We start from the raw sequence: 21072 nt of genomic DNA, 5'->3' as shown, positions 1-21072 counted from the left end.
TACCATAAGATTTTCATCATTGGGCAGGGCCTGTCACCAAGACTGTTGTCATAATTTATATACATCATTTATAAGACATATGAGCATGGTGTCTTGGGTTCTCATCATAATCCTCCCTGTGACAAGCTAGGTGATGCACCAATAGTAGTAGTATTAGTAGTAGTAGTTGCACTACTACTATGTTCTTCTTCTCACCATCATCACCATTCCAGTGATGGAGCTCAGAGATCATGATGATGGTTGAGATCCTGAGGAGGAATAAAGAGGATGGAAGAGAAGAGATGATGATGTTTATGGTGATGGCTTTGTGGTGACTGGTGAGCACCTTCATGCAAGTCAAAGAGAGTATCATTGGTTGCCTTCTCTCTCTTCAACTGCATGCCTCTGGGGAATCAAGCTTCTTGGTCCGATCGATCCTTCTGATTACATCTATGGAAGGAGAACAACTAGTGTAGTACCTGCTATTTATTATCTATGGCTTCTATGTATTCTAATTATTTCACTTGTTTGGATTTATTTGACTATTGGATGATGATCCTATCTGTTTCTTTGGTTCTTGCTGTCTATTTTGTTGATTAGTGACATGGATTCTTCTTTGGATCTGTTTGGCTTACATGGGTTTTGAGATCCTGCGCATATATACTGGTAGATCTGACCAGATCTCTAAAGAGTTCTGGGTGTGAGAATAAATGAAATGGGGTTTCCTACTATTGCCTCTTCCTTCTTCTTCCCACTGCGTGGTTGGTGATATTATTACTCCTAGTGAAAGGAGAAGTAATGAATCCGTTCTCGAGCACATAACAGTAAGTTTATCGACCACGCTCCCTCGCCATATGTGCTTGCTGAAAGACTCCATTGGTGTCTGCATCTAGATCTTTGTCTTTCGAAGAATTTAATGGTGTCGTTGGGATTATTTGGATTCGCATCTAGATCTTTGTTTGTGTTTGCAATATTAAGTATCTTAATGTTATGCCTCATTGAAATAGATGTTCATCGTTAGTTCTTTCACTGTGATCTGTCTTCTTGCTCATCACTCACGCGATAACAGCACTAGTTTCAATTGAGAAGATGAATATAATAAACCTTTTTTTTTAAAACAAGAATTAAAAATTCTTAGGATTCCAAGTAGAGATAATAATTATCAAACCCTAGCTTTTTGAATGATCCTATATGTATTTATTGAGCAGGAGGTACAATATTCCTTTAATCCACTGTACTAATTCTCAAAATATATATGATGCTCATCAGATCTAAATAAACTGGCATGGATGACTCTCTATATATTATGATGCTCTTCACCTCTTGTCAATTAAACTACTGATGCTTTCATTGTCAGCCATATATAACTTAGAGAGTAGAATAATGAAGTAAATGAATGATTGATTCCTTTGGTTGATGACACTTCCTAGCTTCTTGTCAACTATCTGGGATAATAATCTTGTGCAACTTTAGTATATTTTAATACAAGTGTCTTGTCTTCAGAAAACTAGGTGCTGTTGAATGTATCCATTAATTCATCAATCCAATCTTAGTGTATTGTTATTTATTCATCATTGCAGTATAGATAGTTCTTCTATGTACATATAAGTCTTAGTTGCCTGTTATTCTCTCAAATATGCATAGAATATACTATGTTAGATTATTAGATAAAACTCTCTGAGCACCATCTACTCATCCTTATAATTAGCTTGTTTGTTTGTGGAATAAGAAAAAAATAAAATAAAATAAAATTAGGATAGAATTGAGGATTTATTCTGAAATAAAAAAGATATATATTTTTTAAGATTTTAAAGTTAGTGTTAGTTGAAAAAGGAAGATTAAGTGTTGAAATAAAAAGATGACATTTAGTTTTTTATTTTAGAAACATAGAAAATATGTCTAAAAAATTAAATATAAATTTTATCTAATTTCACAATTACTTTCAGAATTCTCTGTTAAAAAAATAATTCATCATAATTAATATAATATAAATACATCACCAAATAAAACATCCTATATCAATCTAATATATTGCCAAGTCTATTATGATTATATTATATTCTAATGGGTTTGGTAATGAAGATGACAAATAAATCTCTTAAAATAAAGTGAAATTATTCCGAAATGGAGCACTTAGTAACTTAACAGTAAGCCCTTTTGAGTACAGATGCATTCGTTGTTCATGAATATCATTATTTACCATGACGTATGAATAGATCGTGTTCGGACTTGAGGAGTAGGAAGTATCTAGTTGAGAATTATTGGTGATGCTAAAAATGGCATCAGGAATTGTACGACGTGGTCGGATTTCTCTGCATGGGAGTTGTCTTGTTGGAATTTGGGTCGTTTTGCGAATCAAACTCTAACTTGTCCTCTTGGAATGTGTCAGTTAACTAATCAAGTCTCATTTGTTTTTATCTCCTTTCGAATTTTGAACACTAGCTTAGCAGTAGCCGTGGGGGTGACTTGAAACTAAGATTGTGTGGTCTTAATATGCTGATTAAAACTTAATCAGGCTTAAATCTGGTGAAATCTCTTGAATAAAAAGTTATTTTTTTAATTATTTTTATCTTTTCTAAATTAACACAAATATATTTTTATGTGTTCTTTATTATATAATTTAAAGAGTGGATATTAAAACTTGTAGTCTTATTACAGAATTAAGCTATGAGTACTCGACATGTACCTCTATTATAGAACATAGAAAAATATAGTATTTGATTGTAAGTTAAGCTAGAATAATTATATAATAGTTATCTATGATGTTATATAAATATATATAGAGATAATTTTTGGCATAATATACGAAATAACTTTAATTAAATTAAAGGTAAAATTATAATTAAAAATATTATAATCTGATAAAATAAAATTAAGAGAAACTCTCATTAGCTGTAGATAAATATGGCCTTGTCGTTCAAAGTTTCATCTTCTCCTGTAAGCAAGAAAGCAAATTTCTTCTTCATTTTATAAGAAGAGGAGTCGTGCGAGTATCGTATGAATCGAGCCAGCTGGGAATAAAGAAGAAGAAGGAAAACAAAACAAGCAGAGTAATCCTAGTGACTGCTTCGACTATATTATTGTGCATTTGCTTCTTGACTTCCTCGTCCTTTGAATTTAATACAATCTTTAGAGAATAAATGATTAATAGAATAATTAGATCTAGCGACCCATCAGTATCAGTATACCGTATAACAATTTGCGGCTGTAGATACAGAGTATCAAACTTTGACCAGACAGATGATTAGAATATCCTACATGAAAAGGTTGTATTTTATAAATATATCTTATAAATAAATATTTATTTATGTTTGTTTGTTTGTTTTGGTCCAATTTTATATAAAATAAATTAAGTGCATACACATCTTTTAAGTAAAATTTTTGTTAATAAATTAATTACAATATATTCTTCTATTCTTAACTTCCACCAACGTGCAAGCTTAGATTTGCTTTCCTCAATTTGCTACATAGGTTTTGATATAAATTATAACTAATTAACTTCTTATTTCTCCAATTCAATTTCACACTATCTTTACAAGAGTATTTCATCTTAAAATGATCTTATTAATCATACTTTAAGGTACCTAATTTGTGTATCTAAGAGATGCATATAAGGTTATCATTAGAGATAAAATCCTAAATTTATAACTACTAATATAACTAAATTAAAATCAATCCAAAATTAGCCAGTTTAGATGAAGCAAAGCATTACTGCAACCTTTCCAACGTTTGATAAGGATTTATTCATTCATTACAGGCTTAAAGCACTTTAAAAAAGAAGAAGAAGATCTGACGAACAAACTATGCAGCAAACATCAATCCCATTTCTTTCTAATCAAGAGAATCCCACAAGGTTTGAGCTACACAAATCCATCCATTTAACAAAGTACAAACAATTCAAACCCCCCCAAAAAAAAAGAAAAAAAAGAAATGAAAACGAATTGTATAAACACAAACAAGATGGGGAAAAAGAAAACCATCATCTTGTGTCAGAATTCGGTGGTGTTGTGATCGGGAGAATACCAGAAATTATTCCTGCCGTGCCGGCCCCGAATCGACATTAAGCCGTCCGATACGATACTTGCGTTATCGTATTCCTCCTCCTCCGCCTCCCCTCTCATAGCTCTAAGCGTCTTCCTCGCCATATCGCTCCGCATCCCTCCTCCTTCCTCTGCCACCTTCATCAGCAACTTCTCCGCTCCCGCCATCCTCGCTATTCCCCGAAACCTCACGCTCCCCCTGCTCATCTCGTGCAGCGCCGACAGGCAGTACTCTTCCTCTTTCGTACCCGCCGTCGCCGCCATGACCGCCACCAGCGCCGCCACCGCCCCGCCGTCCATCAGCGCCGCCCTCCCCTCCTTGCAGCCCGCCAGGTTCGCCAACACCATCACAGCCGGCCTCCTCAGTCCCGCCACTGCCGCGTCCTCCCCCGCCGCCATGTCCAGCATCATCTGCGCAGTCCCCGGGATCATCGAGAGCTTGGATCTGTTATTCCCCACGAGTGAAAGGTAGTAGAGAGCCATCCCAGCGTCGCGGCGCGTCCTCGGGGATTCGACCGGGTCGGAGAAGAGCTGGAGCAGCGGCTGGATCGCGCCGAGGAAACCGATCACGGTGCGGTTGTCGTCAGCGACGGCGAGGCTGTGGATCGCGCCGGCGGCGTGGTCGCGCGCCTCAGGGTGACCGCTTCTGAGCACGGCGACGAGAGGCGGCACGACGCCGGATCGGACGATCCGCACCTTGTTCTCCGGCTCCAGCGAGAGGTTCACGATGGCGGCGGCGGCGTTGATCTGTACGCCGGGGTCGGGAGAGGAAAGGATACGAGAGATCACCTCGAGCAATCGCCGCGTGCAGAGGGAGAGCCGCCGCTCGCGGCCGCCTCTCGTTGCCTCGCGGAGGGAAATCATCGCCTCTTCTTGGTCGGAAGGGATCGAGTCCATTAACTTGATTAGGATTTCCTCCTCAGTGCAATCTTCTTCGGTCGAGGTGGCCTTTTGGTTCCTCCTCGTGCCGACGGTTCTTGGGGCCATGAACGATCTGACAATCTCGCGGGCAGCGTGTGGGGCGAGAGGAAGCGGGGGAGGGTGGCCGGAGCGCTCGCACCAGTTCAGGATCGCGTTCTTGAGGCGAGTATTGGGGATGAGGACGATAGGGGAATTAGGGTTGGGGTTAGAGTTAGGGTCGGAGAGGGAAAGAGGGATGAAGTCGAGGTCGACGCAGGCTTGAATGCAGGGGCGATCGAAGGACTCGCCAGAGGATATGATGACGGGATCCGCCATGAGAGAGTTCGAGATGGGGCAGAGGAACTCCTTCGGTGGGTCATCCATTCCTTGACGGCGACGGCGAGGTCTGGAGGTTTGAGGGATGGAAGAATAGAATTGGTTTGGAAAAGCGCGGGTTCCTCACAGCTCCAGGTATAATCCTTTTCTTCGTCTTACTTGTCTAATTTCGGGATTATCTTTTCTATAATTACGTGTTGGTTAGATTTAAATAAGTTTAGAGGTTAGATAGGGACGTAAATGAACTTAAATCACGAATAATTATATATATATATATATATATATATGATATTAAAAAAAATTAAAGCTAATTTTAATGTTCACAAGAAAAATTAAATTTACGACCTCATAAATAAATAAGACTCAATAACTAATCTACAATAATAATCTGAAGAGTTAATTTTTGGTCAATCTTTGCTCGTGAGATTTTATAACAAAAAAGGTAGAAAATTTTTAAAAATATCTATAGTCAAAGTCAACCATTTGAATGGATAGTAGTTATAGCTTATTCACGATGGCGTGACAATTCGTACGTACCAGCAAAGCTGTGGGTCAATCTCTCATTTTGTACTTGAAAATAAAAAGTTATTTATATTTTATTCATTTTAAGGAGGAAGACTATTGCACAACCAAGCTCCCATTTTCAACTACTAACTGAGTTCATTTCATGACGCAACTAAACATTAATAACAATAATCTCTAAGAGCAAAGAACGATTAGGAGAACCACAGGAAAATGAAGTTCTTACTTCCAGCCCTCGATAACTAATTAAAGTCTTAACGTCAACCGTATTATATTCATCTTATTGGAATCCAAGAGCCAAAGATAATCTTGAGAATTAACCTGACGCTTACGTACTATCAGGATATAATAAAGTAATAAAATTGCAGGTTTGACTTTCGAGTATTTCCTCAATAACGTGCAGGAAAGGAAAGGAAGGATTCAAGATATAGGAATAGGGGGAAGAAGAAGTAGAAAGATGGAAAGTTTGGAGTACAAAACATCTCATTAACCTCAATATAATCCTTAAATCAAAAAAAAATTTCTTTAAATTTCGGAAAAAATGATAAGAATTAGAGACGGAGAGATTCCATTTCCACTTCCAAATAATTACAAATTATCACAATATGCTCGACAAATTCATAAACCAAATATAATGTAAAAACAAATATGCCATAAAATCCAAAAGGAAAAAAGGAATAAAAAAACACTAAAAATTACAGTGATCAGAACTGCGCGGTGTTGGAACCGGAGGAAGCACCGTAATCCCTGTACCGCATCGGGAATGACATCAACCCCTCGGAAACCACGCTCCCGTCGTCGTACTCATCTCCGAAGCCGACCGCATCGTCCTCCCCTTTCATCGCCCTCAGCGTCTTCCTTGCTGTCTCCCTCCTCACTCCTCCCCCTCCCCCGCCGCCGACGCTCTCCTCCGCCACCCTCATCAGCACCCTCTCCGCACCCGCCGCCCTCGCCAGCCCCCGGAACCTCAGGCTCCCCCGACTCATCCTGTACAGCGCCGAGAGGCAGTACTCCTCCTCCGCCGTCCCCTTCGACGCCGTCCCCTCCCTCATGGCATCCACCACCGCCGCCACTGCGCCGCCGTCCATCAGCGCCGCCCTCCCCTCCGCGCACACAGCGAGGTTTGCGACCACCATCATCGCCAGCCGCCGCAGCGCCGCCGCCTCCGCCGGTGCCGCGGCGTCCCGTGCTGCCATCACAGTGAGCAGGGACCTCACGGCCCCGGGTGTCTTAGCGATCTTGGGTTGGTTCATCCCGGCGAGGGACACGTGGTGGAGCGCCATCCCGGCGTCGCGGCGCGCGCGGTAGCCGTCGGATCCGCTCGCCAGGAGCTGGATCAGCGGCGGGATCGCGCCGAGCACCCCGATCGTGGCGCGGTTCTCGTCCTCCAGAGCCAAGCTATAGATCGCGCCGGCGGCGTTGTCTCGCGCCTCTGGGTTCCCGCTCTTCAGCACCTCGATGAGCGGGGAGACGGCGCCGGACCGGACGATCTTGGCCTTATTCGAAGCCTCCAGGGAAAGGTTCACCACCACCGCGGCGGCATTGGTCTGGATCGCGGCGTTACGGGAGAGGAGCATCGGGCGGAGCGCGGCAAGTAACCGCGGAGTACACAAAGAGACCCGCCGCTCCCGGCCCTCCCGAGTGGCTTGCCGAAGCGAGGCCGCCGCCTCTTCCTGCTCGGATTCCTCTTCAGAGCTGATCAACTTGTTGAACATGTACTCCTCATCCTCCACAGAAGAAGAAGAAGGAAATTTATTAGATCTAGTAGAAGTAGGCGGAGAGAGATAGGGAATACTCTCCTCCTTCTTCTTCCGAACGGAGAAGGGGGGAGGGGCAATAGGGGAGGGCGTCTCCTTCGGGGCTTCCTTTTGCGGGATGAGGCGGCGGACGATGTCGTGAGCGGTGGCGGGGGAGAGCGGGGTGGGGCGAGGGAGGTGGAATTGGTCGCACCAGTTCAAGATGGAGGTCCTGAGGGCGACGTTGGGGATGAGGAAGAGAGGGGAGGAGGACAAGGAATGGGAGGAGGAGGAGGAGAGGGAGGGAGGAGTGAAGGAGAGGCTGGCGCAGGCTTGGATGCAGCTGCGCTCGAACGTGTCGCCGGAGGGGACGATGACGGGGTCAGCCATGAGGGAGCCGGAGATGGGGCAGAGGAACTCCGCCGGGGGCTCGCTGGTGACGAAAGAGGAAGACGGAGAGGTCGATGGCGAAGGCGAATTCCGCGGGCTCGAGGTCAGCTTCCAACGCGGCCTCCCCGTTCCCATTGGTGTGACTTCTTAGCCTTCTTCTGTCTGTCTATAGAGGAAGACCATTTATTCTAACTCCCTCCCTCTACTGTGTTTGATTCTTAAGGGGAAGACTGAAGACTGAAGAGGGACTAAAACGCAAAAAGAGAAGGCTGAAAGTGAAAACGTAAAGCTTAGAAATCAGGTACTATTTCGATGTTCATTTTGTTTCCCTTTTCAGTTCTAAGACTCTATGTTGATTTTATTAATGAAAAAGAAAAGAAAAGAAAAAAAGGTTTTAATCTATGTGCATATTCTTTCATATGTTTAAATAATTGCTCAATAAATGCTGATATTTCTACATGACCTCTGGTTTTTGGTCAGAAGGTTGGTGTTGAATTTTTAATCTTATAGGCGCTGTTTGTTATGCTATTTTTTCTGGACCACAATCTTATTATTACTAATCAATTTGTCATCAAGTCAAACTCATGCTAAACATGCATACCTAAAATCATGAGAAATTATCCTCTATTATCAAAGTTGCAATTGCAGAGAAGCCCGGCTAAAAGATAAAAATGAAAGACTACAATGCATGGGCCCTTGTTATGATGAAGTGATGAATGGTTGCAAATGCTGAGATGTTTTGATCTTGACTCATTCAAAAGATTCACTTGTTGTAACGAAATTAAGAAATAACTTGGATCTCACATCTTGAGACAGCTAGCTTTGGACAATAGACTAGTGTAAGCTGTCTAATTTGATGGAATTAATTAGCCACATGAAATCATAGAGAAGCTTACTTAAATGGTGGTCATTATTGGGTTTAGTCACAGGCATGCAAGCCATGTTTTGGCGAAATGTTTAAATGGGTAATGGATGTCCCAATCAAGTCATTGACATCCATGTATAAAAGATTGATAAAGGATTAAGGAATTATTCTATAGCTTATTTTATGTATTGTGTTTCCTCAACAACACTGCAGAGTTTTTTTTCTTTTTTTTTCGACAGATTATACTAGCGTATGATACAGAGTTTGCTGAAAGCCTCAAAATCAATTGCTCTTCTCAACAATTTAGATGCAAATAGGCATTTAGAAGTTGCGGTATCATTTTATCTTTTAAATTAAGAGCTCAGATGAGTGAATCACTGCGCTTCTCTTGAAAGATATAGATGATAAAGACGGCTTGAGGCCCAACCTGACATCGACCTAAAGATTGAGGAATTATGTACTTTATTCATCAGATTTGGATAATTCTCCATCAATTTTTTAATCTGTTTGACCATTTCAGACTTGATTTTGTGCGGAGAAAGGATTTTTCACCATTGATGTTTCATCACCATTAGGATTATTTCAACCTCTAAATATGTTAACAAGGAAATTAGGAAATGTTGACAAAGGAACAACGAGAATTGTACGAAAAAGAAAAATAACAATCTAGATCCAGACTTTTCTCATGCTTTAAGATAAGAAAAGCCTGTGGGATGGCAATATGCTACCAAAATACAACACTTTCAGCTCAATCAAACTAAGTTTTATTAAAGCTTTTGCTCTGCTCTGTGATACATTGTTAAACATTTGAAGGCAAGGAAGAGGCATCCACTGCCTTCTGTTGTATTTGCTTAAAGCAAAGCTCTAGTTATCCTGTCTCTTTTGCTTCATAAAAATGTCATCCAGTCCTATTTTGATAGGTTTAATACATCATATTAGTGCATTCTGCTGTTGTTAGCAAGTGTCGTATCACATGACATGGTAGTTAGTGGATGGTGGAGAAGTATTTTTTTTTTTAAAAACAAATGGGAGCTTGTTCACTGAAAAGAAGAGAGGCTTCTTCTAAATGACAAGAGGGTCATGTAAGACAACTTGTCCCTCTCCTCACACCTATTCAATTATTTGACCAAGCCAAGGTTAAGATTCCTACTGCTTCCTCCAGCTCATGTATCTAGTTACTTTAAATCTTCAACTCGATCATGATGAGATCTTTGTGGGATTAGAATTGGTGTCAAGCATGATGGCTTGCATGCCTTACAGTAATGTGATACAAAGTTGTTGAGATTTGAATTAGTCCTCAAAGTAGGACACTCTTCATGAGCTTGGTACCTTAAAAATATCCTGCCATTCTGGCATATGGTGGCAAAGCTTTATACAGTACAAATGGCTTATTGATGTAGTACATCAAAAGTATTCTTTATGTGGGTTGATGTTCCTACCATTAGCTATATTTCAGTATTACTGCAGAAATTATCCTCTCCTTTTCTAACATTTGCAAAAAATCACCTTATGTTCATCACATTGGTATCTTGATAAATTATTTCCTGGACTGTAAAGCAAGCGAACCATTACATCTTTCCATTGGTATCACCACAAACAGAGAGTAATAAAAAATAGCAATAGCTTTACAGAGACTCTGTGTCCTATTTAACATATATGAGATCTTTTATTCTTCACAGCAAAGCTCTATTATTAATGTTCTTTCTCAGGTGTGAAGTGTTTTGAGCTGCCCTATGCCCATTGTGGGGGAGAGAAGTTTGTGTGGGATGTCTCAAAAGGTGTGAGAAAGAAAGGAGACTTAATTGAGCTGTGTGAATGCATCAGAGAACTCCCTTGTACTAATTTGTGCCTTGGGCCCCAAAAGGGTTTGAGAAAGCTAGCAAAGCCACTGAGGAAAAAGATGCAGGTTTGAAGGAAAGTGAACTCCACATTCCCCCTCAGAATATTTTTCCTTCCCTTTAAATGGTCTATGATTGGGGGTTCTGCTCCACCTTATCTCAGGGCTTTCTATCTCCTGGTCACCATTTGGATCTTCCCTTTTTAAGAGATCCAGAGTGTGAGTGGTATCCTTTTTAAATGGCTTGAGATTTTTTTTTATATAACAGTGAGAATTTAAAATTAAATGGATCTTTTATGATTTGGAGACTTGATATTTACATAGTATAAAAACATCTGTATTGACTTCCAATATATCTCTTGTTAAATATCACTACCTCTTATCATTTATCCTATAAAATTAGAGAGTGACCATTTGCGTTATATATATATATATATATAATTAAAAGAGAAGATCTTTGTATCACTGGAAAGAGCTTACTCCTGGACCCCTGGTGGTATTGTTTTGGATCTTTGCATTTAACTAGAAAAGCTGGTCCTTTCTTTTCCCTTCTCAAAGTAAGATTGATTTTACTTCCTTTTCTATCTTTTTTTTTTTAAAATTTGTAGGAAACCTCTTTGATTGATGGGAAATAGAAAAGAAAAAAATTAACTTCATAAATTTCTCTGCTTCCCTCAAACTACTGCAAATACTTCTAAGTTTTATCAAACACTGATAAAGTCATGATTACTTATTAAGAATAACATTATTAGAAACTTTCATTTCCTCTGTTTCTTATCAACTATTTTTTTTTTTATAAAGCTTATTAAACTCCTCATTTTTCTGGGAAAAAAAAAGAAAAAAAATAAAACGAAACTCAAGCTCACATATATTAATGAATAACAGCCCAATAAGATACAAGAAATAAGATGATTAGAAAAGCCCATTTTGAGGGCCCATCTATGTCTAAGCCCGACTTAGCCCGAGCTCAAACGGCTTAGCTTCGGGCTCCGGCCGAGCTTAAGCTAGGTTAGTTTCCACGGCTATAAAAAGCCCCACTAAGATTGGAGTTCAAAAATCAAAGAAGCATAGTTGGTAAACCTAAGTTTGCTAGTCAATTGACAACTTTATTGGCTTCATAACAAATTTGTGTGATTCAATAAGATTAATATTCGCGGAGAAGAAAGTGAATATCATTCGCAATAGTTTTACTGATCCAAATTAGAAGAGCAGACTCATTTAACAACATATCAAAATGCTTATCTATGGAAGAGTGGACCAAATATTATTGTCAATATATGTATATATATACACTTTTTATTTTTATTTTTATTTATTGGCATCAATATATTTAGAATTTTAGATCTCTAAATACTACAACTATAAATGCATGCATTTTATAATAGATATAGTAGAAACTAAATGGCCGTTCGTATTATAAATACAATAAAACATTTTTTACATATTAAAAAGAGGTTAATTTCAACCTTATGACATCAAATCAAAACAACTATAAAACCACCATCTCTGTCTCTCTCTCCTCTGTTTCCTTTTCTTGTTCACGGGATAAATTTGATGTAACCATCAAGGAACAACTAACAAGGCATGCATGAATGAATGAGTCTGAGATTTGACAAAGAAAAGATTAAAAATAAAAACATAACAAGGACATCAAATTCATTGATTTGGGTAATATAAGCAAAAAATAATAATAAAAACATTATAGTATGTCCTTCTCTCAATTATATGATGAAATGTCCTTGTCTCAATTATAAAATACCTTATATCTTATGCTGTTGTTTAATATATAGAGATTTTGACCCAACTATGGTTTCTCACCCAAATGGCCCTAACTTATAAATTTGTTACTTAAAAAATAAATCCATTTTTATCAATAAAAAAATAAAAAAAATATTCAGTGTTTAATGTAAAAAAAAAATAAAATGTAAAGCACCGATCCTTTCAGAGTTTTATTTTAAATATATATAAATTTAATATATTTCTTTTAGTCTATCTTCTCTATTCATCTAATTAATAGATAAATATAAATTAATCAGCAATTTTCTCACCCTATGAACTTATTATATGAATAAAGTACTAATTAGATCAACGTTTTAGGAAGCTTTATATCTTACGTTTAAAAAAAGGACATATTTTAATATTAATTTAAGTAATTAATTGAATTTAGAATATTTATAAAAAATCTTTGTCACAGAGTAAACAATAATTTTAGCATAGTAATAAATCCCTAAAAGAGATCTAACATGAGATACGTGCTACGTGGAGCCACCACCTAACATGACACGTGGCAATATCTATCTGGCAAAATCTTAATTAGAAAAAGACAAGAAGGAAATCCAATCAATCCAACTGCCCGGTTTGCTTTCAAAGATCTGGATACGCTGTTGGACGGCCCAGATCTTCCCTAGTTGTTGAACCATAAAGGGGACCACCAACCCAGTGACAATTCAAACCTCGTTGGCACAACTAACGCAGTCCCTACCCCCATAAAATATTTTATATGCGACATCACATGTGTACCGTCCATGCTTAGGATTTAGTTTCATCGGACGGTCGGAATAGCTTCCTCATAGAAGTATTGAGCCTATGCGGACGGGCCATAGGGCCAAATGGGAGGGATAGGGACAGTTTAACCAAATGTACTGCACCGGTGGAACACCACAACTCCCCCCCTCCTCCCTTCCTAATCTTTGCGAATCCTTCCCGAGTTCTTGGCTTCGCCTCTCCTCTTCCTTGTTCCAACCCAGTTCCACCATTTTCGAGTAGCTCGAGCTCTGTGGAACGGTTGGAGATCGAAGGGGAGATGGGTGGCTTCGATGCGGATTCGTTTTGTGAGGAGGGTCTTTGTAGGATCTGAGCTTTGAGGGTTAGGGTTGTTGGTTTTTATTTGCTAGTGAGAGAGAGATAGAGAGAAAGAGAGAGAGAGAGGCAGGGAACGCGGGAGAGGATGCCCGATTCGGGATCCTCTTCTTCCAGGTCGGAGAAGAAGGGGGATGCGGCGGGGAAGCAGCCGCTGCACCAGAGGAAGGATCCGTACGAAGTCCTTGGCGTCGGCCGCAATGCCACGGATCAGGAGATCAAGGGCGCGTACCGGAGAATGGCTCTCAGGTAAAGATTGCTCTCTGATTCGTCTTGTTTAAATTTACGTAGTGTTTCTTTAGATTGCTGTTTGCTTGTTTCTCTCCTCTTGCAGATCCGTTGTTTTGTATTTGCGCGTAACTTAAGTCTATGTATTGTAATTTAGGAGGCAAATTTGAATGAGAATATAAAATGAGGATTACTTAACTGCTATCATGGTGTCTGTAGCGCAATCCTGGGATATCTAGAAAAAAGATGAAAAGAGAGGTAGAAAGAACGAAAATTTTGTGATTGCAGTACTGAGCTTACCCCACTAATCAGTAGTGATGACTTGTTATTAAGTAATCAACAAAAACATGACAAGTTGATGTTTTGTGATCTTTTTTGCACTTTTGCTTATATCCTGCTCTCTCTGGCTCGTACACTTTGAACGAGCTCACTGTGCTGATTACGCACTAGGTTTAGCAGATCCATTCACCTAATATTTTCGGATTAATTGACTTGCCTGTGATATTTCATCCTTGTACCAGTTGCGAAGATATTGCTTTCAGTATTCTTCTGTCTTTAATATTAATATTTCTCTTGGAATAATGCTAACATCTGACCAGATTAGTAAGTTTGGATATCAATAACTGTGAAAATCAATACTTAAATAGTTAAATGCTTGATCCAGCAGTCAGGGTGTACATAGGGAAGTTGTTGTTATGAGATGGAAAGCAGAATAGGATTGGTAAGCAAAAATAAGATTGGCGTGCTTATGACTAAAATTTAGTGATAATTTTTCAGATTCATTTGCTCCTTAATGAAGGCCTGATGGAGTAAATGAGAAAGTTTTGAGCTTCTGATTATGCAGGTACCATCCAGACAAAAATGCAAATGACCCTGTAGCAGCTGATGTATTTAAGGAGGTTACATTCTCATATAATATTTTGTCCGATCCTGATAAACGACGTCAATATGATTCATCTGGATTTGAGGTAATTTGTTTATGTGTATGTAATGTTCATGATATGCTATGGTCTTTTTTCTTACTAACCACTAGGCTGGTGTACTGAATTTTACAGTGCTATAATGCTTTGCAATTCTTTGTCACAATTATATCTGCTTTTGGCTGTAAAACTTCTGCCATTTGTAGTCTATTGTATACCCCTATTCATATCCTTGTACTAAATCAATATCCGTTAACCAGGGCATTGAATCTGATAGCCAAGAATTGGAGCTTGACTTATCAAGCTTAAATACTGTGAACACAATGTTTGCTGCTCTCTTTAGGTAAAGGCAGTATGCACTTACATGTTTATCATCCATTGGTAATTCTCAACTTTACATAAACATTTTTCTAACCCACATATTCTCTTGTATGCCTATTAGTAAACTTGGTGTACCAATAAAAACAACTGTGTCAGCAACTGTTTTGGAGGAGGCGCTGAATGGCATGGTGATTGTTCGTCCGCTTCAGCTGGGACAATCTCTTTCTAGGAAGGTTAGACAATACTGTATTCTCTTTGCAAGTTTCTGCACGGAGTTATTTAACGATTAAGTATTCCAATGTTGACAGGTGGAAAAGCAGTCTGCTCATTTTTATTCTGTGGAAATAACAGAAAAGGAAGTCCAGATGGGATTTGTGTGTCGAGTGCAATCAGCTGATAGAAGCAAATTCAAGGTTGTACGAAAGCTTTTCAAAACATATTCTAATATAGATTTGCATGCCTTTCTGGAGTTTTAGATGAAATTTTCCATCATATTTTTATTCTGAGGTAATCATCTTCTGAACAACACTGGTATTTTTGAAATACTGGGATTATCCACATCTTTGCATTAACCTCGTGTGCTTATGATGCATGAAATTACACATAGCAGAATGTCTTTAAGGATCTTTATCTGTTGGTTGTGTTTGCTAAAAGCTGTTTGATAATTTCAGCAAAAGTAACGCTCAAATTTGTACTGCACTAAGATAGATGTTTCAGTCTTCTTGCCGTGACGCAACTTCCTTCATCCTCAATCTCTCTTTTCAATCTAGTGGAAAGGATCTTTATCTGTTTCAAGAATTTGATGAGCTCTGCTGCCTTGCACATTATCTCATGATGGATATGCATAATTATTGAAATTACTTGTTGCATATGCTTGTGTGAAGGAGTATTTCCTTGCTGCATATGCTTGTGGATCTAAACTAAATCTTTTTTCCAGGAATTTCTGCAAGTTTGCCGAATTTATTGCCAAAATTGTGCTATCAATAACTGGATATTTAACTAAACCACAATTATTTTTTCTTTTTACTTTTTTCAGCTGCTGTACTTTGAGCAGGAGGAAACTGGTGGACTGAGCCTTGCATTGCAGGTTGCCATTTTCTGTAAAAATATCTGATATAATAGTTATGCTGCTTCTTTTCTTGACCCAACTATTTATGATAATTGGTAGTAGTACATATGTTCTTGTCTAACTTCAAGTCTGCTGCAGGAAGACAGTGCAAAAACTGGAAAGGTTACCTCTAGTGGGATGTTCTTTCTTGGTTTTCCTGTGTATCGATTTGACCAAAGTACTTCGGTAAGTCAACAGTTTTAAGTGAATTTCAACTGGTCAAAGTGCTTCCCTTGCAGACCTTTTCTTATTACAGAAGTTCCATTCCTTCAGATTGCAGCTGCTAAGGATCCTGACACTGCATTCTTCAAAAAATTGGATGGTTTCCAACCATGTGAAATTAATGAGCTGAAAGCAGGAACTCATATATTTGCTGTTTATGGTATGTTCCTGTATTACAACCAGTTGTTCGCCGCATTCTCTAACTAATAATTTATATAGTTATGCCACATTGGAACATTTATTTATACCTATGTCAATTCAGGTGACAACTTCTTTAAAAGTGTGAGCTACACTATAGAGGTTATGTGTGCTGAGCCATTTCCAGCAGAAAAGGAAAAGCTCCAAACCGTGGAGGCAAAGTTATTGACCAAGAGGGCAGAACTCTCAAAATTTGAGTCTGAATACAGAGATGTTTGTTCTCGCCTCTTCAATCTGCTTACATTTTTTTTTCCCCAAATCTCCTTCCAAACTCTAACATAAAGGAACGTGGCAGGTGTTGGCCAAATTTACTGAGATGACCAGCAGATATGCCCAGGAAATGCAAGAAGTAGGTTCAGCAGGAGAAGATCTACTTGTCTGGCATAGTTTTATGCTTCCTAACTTTTGACACTTTTTCCTCCGTCTGGACTTCTGTAGATAGATGATCTTATCAAGGAAAGGAATGAGATTCATGCCTCGTACACTGCCAACCCACCTCTGAAGCGGAGTTCTAGTAGCAGCAAAGTTAGAACATCCTCGAGGGGGTCCAAAAGTGACGGAGATCACCATAGAAAGGAAAAGAAGTCAAGGGATCGGCCAAAAAAGAAGATATGGTTCAACATCCGCTTGAAGATGGACAAGAGGAAGCCCTGTTGATTTACAAAGTAAGTAATAGTGCAGTTACGTAGAGTTTCTGAAACTTATTTGCTCGTGCTTACTACCTTTTGTTCCTCATCTATAGGATTGCACTGAATTGAGTAACACAGGCGGCTTGCTTAAGTTTGCTCATCCCTGCCTTAATCTTGTTACTTTTATTTATTTTATTTTCCTCCTCTATTGCTACAATTTGTTTCCTGGAAAGAGTGGAACTTGCACGGGATCAGAAATGATGTAAAGAAAGGTTTCTGGCGTTTTTGGTCCTCATGCACCTTTTAGTTCAGAAAGCGATTGCTTCTGCATGTATATGATAAATTCTAGTATGTTAGTCCACCTCCATAATTAAGTCCTTATTCTTTCCTGCCGCCGCCGCTGCTGCTGATGCTAAGCTTTTCTTTTTTTCCCCCTATTGCTAGGTATTATTCTTGCCTTGCTATATTTATTACCAGCGTGATAGATCATTTGGAGGAGCAGAATATAAGGAACGTTACAGTTCGCTATGTTTGCTGATAGAACCATAAGAGAAGTGCCATCAGCTGCGTTCTACATACAAAGAAGAGTAATGATCAGAGGTGACCGATGCCATCAGCTTGAAGCAAAGCATCACCTAGAAAGGCTCCAAACTTTGAATGTGTCCAATTTTTACAGCATGCTTGATAACTACTACGTTACCGTTGTTTTAAGCTACACCAGCTGGTATGTTTTTTCCGAGTCTAAAAAGCTACAAAAATGCAAGGTAAAAGCTGGTAGAAATCAGCCCCCTTTTTGTTGTTATATACTGCTATGAGTTACCTATATGTCCATAGAAAACAGTCAAAAAGAGTTGAGAGACATCTGTTTCTTTGGATCGAGTCACGAGGGCCACCCAATCCCTCTTGAGACCACGGTTTTGATGCAGTGAGTCATTCAATCAAATAAATGCCGCAGTGTGCATGCCTGCCATTACACGATATCACTGGCAAGTCCGTCTACAGATTTGTCACGTCTGATGCATGACAACGTCGTTTATTCGCCACAGATTGCCTGCCGGTCACTCCGATGGAATAATACAATGAATCAACTGACTCATCTCATGACCAAAAAAGTCAAGAAAGTATAAAACCATTATATTAAATTTGTGATATACGAATATGATCACAATAGTATATACTCTCTCCCTCTCGTTCTCAAATCCATCAACAGTGAAGTAGAGGAGATCGAACGAAGGGCCACGCTCCCCCCATTCCCCCTCCAATTCCACAACTACGCCCATCTCCACTCTACTCTCCTCTCCCAGAATAATAAAATAAGACTCCATGACGTTCTCCCCCCCACCCTCCAACATTAACAATAACAAAAATACCAAAAGAGATACCAACGTCGAACAACAACAAATTAACATAATAACGCAACCCCGTCACCTCACAACATCAAGTCGACATGCTATTAAACGCATCGCATCTCCTCCTCACCTCCCCTCTCCTCCCCGTCTTCACCCCGTAAATGCTCAGCTTCTGCATTGCCTTGGCGAAATCCTCGAAAAACGCCGCCTGGTTCGCCGCGTACAAGTCGACGAAGGGCTTCGTCCTCGGATCCGACAGGAGCGCGTGGTCCGAAGCGAGCAAGCCCAAACCCTTGGCCAGGTTCTGGAAGTAGAGGTTGTCGAACTTCCCGGGGGTCATGATGTCATTGAAGGTGGAAATCGTGGCGTCTTTGGCGAAATTCGCGCACGCTTTTTGTAGGGCTTGGGCGTATTTGGGGTTCAGCGCCGGGTCGAAGGCGTTCGGGCCTTTGTTGTTGTAGTTGTAGATCCGATCCGCGAACTCCTTGCAGTGGGAGAACCCCACAGTGTGCGCGCCGGAGAGGGCGACCATCTCGCGGACGGAGAATCCCTTGGAGCCGAAGATGGTGGCCATTTGTGTCGCCGTCATGTTCGGGCGCGGGAGGTTCCCGTCGACGGAAGCGGAGCGGGAGGAGAGGGCATCCTTGCGGCCGAGGCGGACGGTGTAGAAGGGCCCACCGAGCATGGAGACGAGGTCGCGGGTGGCGAGGGCGAGGATATCGGCGCAGGACACAATCCCGGGGCACTGCAGCTCGAGGGCGGTTTTGGCGCGGACGACGGCGTCGAAGGCGTCGCCGGGTAGGGAGAGATTAATGTCAGCGTCGCGCTCGGCGCGGTTGAAGGCGGTGGTGGATACGAGGACAGAGGCATCGCAGCCGCCGACGAAGCAGTCGTGGAAGAAGAGCCGGAGCGTGCCGGCCGCCGTGGTGGGGTTCGTGATCTGCTTGCTTGTCACCACGTCCGACACGATCTGCTCCGCACGGGGGCAGCTGCGCTGGTAATACGCCGTCGTCAGCTTCGCCGAGGCGAACGGAGGAGCCGACGAGGATAGGATCGCCAAGGTAATTAAGATAGATATGTAAAGGATGGATCGGGTCCTCATTTTTTTAAAATTTTTTTTTCCGGAGTTTTATTTGTAAATGGTGATCTGCTTCTAGCGGTGAGGTGGAGTATTTAGGAGAAGCAGATCGATTTGGGATTTCGGAGGGGAGGAAATGGAGGAGAGAGAATGGGGAATGGGGAATGGGGGAAGTGGGAAGTGGGAAGGGAAGAGGAAGGTGAGGCGGGGAGTGGTTTTAGGAGAGGAGAAGGCCGAGATAGGGAAGTGGGCTTTATTTGGGGTGTAAAATTTTGGCGTCTCGAGACGGTGGTGAGTGATCATGAGAAAGGCGAAGTGGAAGGAACAGAGTGAAAAGTGAGCGTGAATCGCGGCGTGCTAATAGGCTCATAAACTACCGTTAGATTTGTGCGTATGCATGATCTACGACTCCTCGTGACCCAAGATGATAGATAGATTTGCTTAGGCTTACAACGCCTTAGCATCACGATCGCAATTACCTTCTCTATTTCCTAGGCGTCAGATTAAGACTAAACTTTACTCTATCTTTTCTAATGTTAGATCTAGGAAGGATATAGCATGGTCGGCTTCGAACACCAGACACTTGTCTAAGTATATATAGTTAGACAAGTATTAATATCAGCATTAATCTTTGTTTGTTGAGGCATCTCGGAGACTACAGTCGGAAGGTACAAACGTGAACGTAAATAGTGTATGTATGTCCCCCAAAGATGATGGGTTGTAAAGTATGGTTGTGCAGGGAGTAGAATCGAAAGCGACGAGCAACAGTGATACACACGCGATGGCGTGGGATCGGTTTATAGATGGCCGTTGCTTTGTTTGGTATAACTAGACAAATATTAACTAGCAACAGCTGTCTCCAATGTCCCCATGCAAAAAATCCACACACACACACATATATATAAATTAAGATTAAATATATTTTACTTTGTAATAACAAAATTATAGTGATAGAAAACAATTGTAAAATTTTTCGTCCAAAATACATAACATAAAATATATTTAGACACATTCATTGCTTTTATTATTTTGAAAATATCTTAAGTTAAAAATTATTATATTTTACAAATAAAAAAACTAAAATATCTAAAATAGTCTGTCAGAGGAGGGGTTAATGGTAATGGTAGAGATGAGGTAGTTTAGTATGTACTAATTAAGCTTTATATTCATTAATAAGTAATCGTTTCTATGGTTAACAAAGAGGTAGTCTTACATGCTTACAATTTATTTAGAAGTACAGTGGCGAGTCTTGGATTGTTTAGTGGTGAAATCACTACACGAACATTAAATTCTCTTTGACAAAGTTGATCTTATGAACCCTATGGTACCATTAAGAGAGATTTTAAACTTCTGGATATGCTTGGGTTATTTGCAACTATAGTGTCGAATAAATTCATAATAATTGAAAGGAAAATTGCACTTTGATCTTCCTGCTATGAAAACTTTTATCTCAACTAAGTCTGGACCAAAACCACGTCAGCAGCTCCGGCTCTTCTTATTGGCTATCTCCTCGGCGTTCTCGTCACTCCCTATTAAATCAATAATGTACATACAC

At 40.2% G+C, this 21072-nt stretch overlaps 4 protein-coding genes across 4 annotated transcripts; 1 reads left to right on the top strand and 3 right to left on the bottom strand.

The window, feature by feature from the left end:
* Positions 1 to 3783: 3783 nt before the first annotated feature.
* LOC140760326 (U-box domain-containing protein 39-like) lies at positions 3784 to 5411 on the bottom strand. Its single transcript, XM_073097248.1, has one exon. It carries the CDS (start codon positions 5301 to 5303, stop codon positions 3969 to 3971), a length of 1335 nt encoding a protein of 444 aa, XP_072953349.1. The 5' UTR covers positions 5304 to 5411; the 3' UTR covers positions 3784 to 3968.
* Positions 5412 to 6328: 917 nt separating this feature from the next.
* LOC140760325 (U-box domain-containing protein 39-like) lies at positions 6329 to 8099 on the bottom strand. Its single transcript, XM_073097247.1, has one exon. The coding sequence runs from the start codon at positions 8036 to 8038 to the stop codon at positions 6482 to 6484; it is 1557 nt and encodes a 518-aa protein (XP_072953348.1). The 5' UTR covers positions 8039 to 8099; the 3' UTR covers positions 6329 to 6481.
* A 5174-nt stretch (positions 8100 to 13273) lies between these two features.
* On the top strand, positions 13274 to 17451 carry LOC140760510 (chaperone protein dnaJ 16-like). The gene is made up of 12 exons (XM_073097497.1): positions 13274 to 13713; positions 14537 to 14660; positions 14873 to 14955; positions 15055 to 15166; positions 15242 to 15346; positions 15970 to 16020; positions 16141 to 16227; positions 16315 to 16423; positions 16526 to 16674; positions 16757 to 16810; positions 16900 to 17126; positions 17204 to 17451. Exons 1-11 carry the CDS (start codon positions 13553 to 13555, stop codon positions 17116 to 17118), a joined length of 1254 nt encoding a protein of 417 aa, XP_072953598.1. The 5' UTR covers positions 13274 to 13552; the 3' UTR covers positions 17119 to 17126; positions 17204 to 17451.
* Positions 17452 to 18251: 800 nt separating this feature from the next.
* On the bottom strand, positions 18252 to 20087 carry LOC140760206 (peroxidase 31-like). Its single transcript, XM_073097059.1, has one exon. It carries the CDS (start codon positions 19539 to 19541, stop codon positions 18528 to 18530), a length of 1014 nt encoding a protein of 337 aa, XP_072953160.1. The 5' UTR covers positions 19542 to 20087; the 3' UTR covers positions 18252 to 18527.
* Between the last annotated feature and the right edge of the window lie 985 nt (positions 20088 to 21072).

Source organism: Typha angustifolia, chromosome 5, assembly GCF_048772165.1.
Source record: "Typha angustifolia cultivar Huaian chromosome 5, ASM4877216v1, whole genome shotgun sequence".
NCBI lineage: Eukaryota > Viridiplantae > Streptophyta > Magnoliopsida > Poales > Typhaceae > Typha > Typha angustifolia.
The sequence above is the reverse complement of the archived record's forward strand: the minus strand, read 5'-3'. Positions and strand labels throughout refer to the sequence as shown.

What these genes read in the sequence shown, in the direction of transcription:
- LOC140760326 (XM_073097248.1), bottom strand. Translation starts at nt 5,303, where the DNA reads ATGGATGACCCACCGAAGGAGTTCCTCTGCCCCATCTCGAACTCTCTC.
- LOC140760325 (XM_073097247.1), bottom strand. Translation starts at nt 8,038, where the DNA reads ATGGGAACGGGGAGGCCGCGTTGGAAGCTGACCTCGAGCCCGCGGAAT.
- LOC140760510 (XM_073097497.1), top strand. Translation starts at nt 13,553, where the DNA reads ATGCCCGATTCGGGATCCTCTTCTTCCAGGTCGGAGAAGAAGGGGGAT. An exon ending in GACTGAGCCTTGCATTGCAG is followed by an intron (nt 16,021 to 16,140) that starts GTTGCCATTTTC and finishes AGTCTGCTGCAG; the next exon opens with GAAGACAGTGCAAAAACTGG. An exon ending in ATGCCCAGGAAATGCAAGAA is followed by an intron (nt 16,811 to 16,899) that starts GTAGGTTCAGCA and finishes GGACTTCTGTAG; the next exon opens with ATAGATGATCTTATCAAGGA.
- LOC140760206 (XM_073097059.1), bottom strand. Translation starts at nt 19,541, where the DNA reads ATGAGGACCCGATCCATCCTTTACATATCTATCTTAATTACCTTGGCG.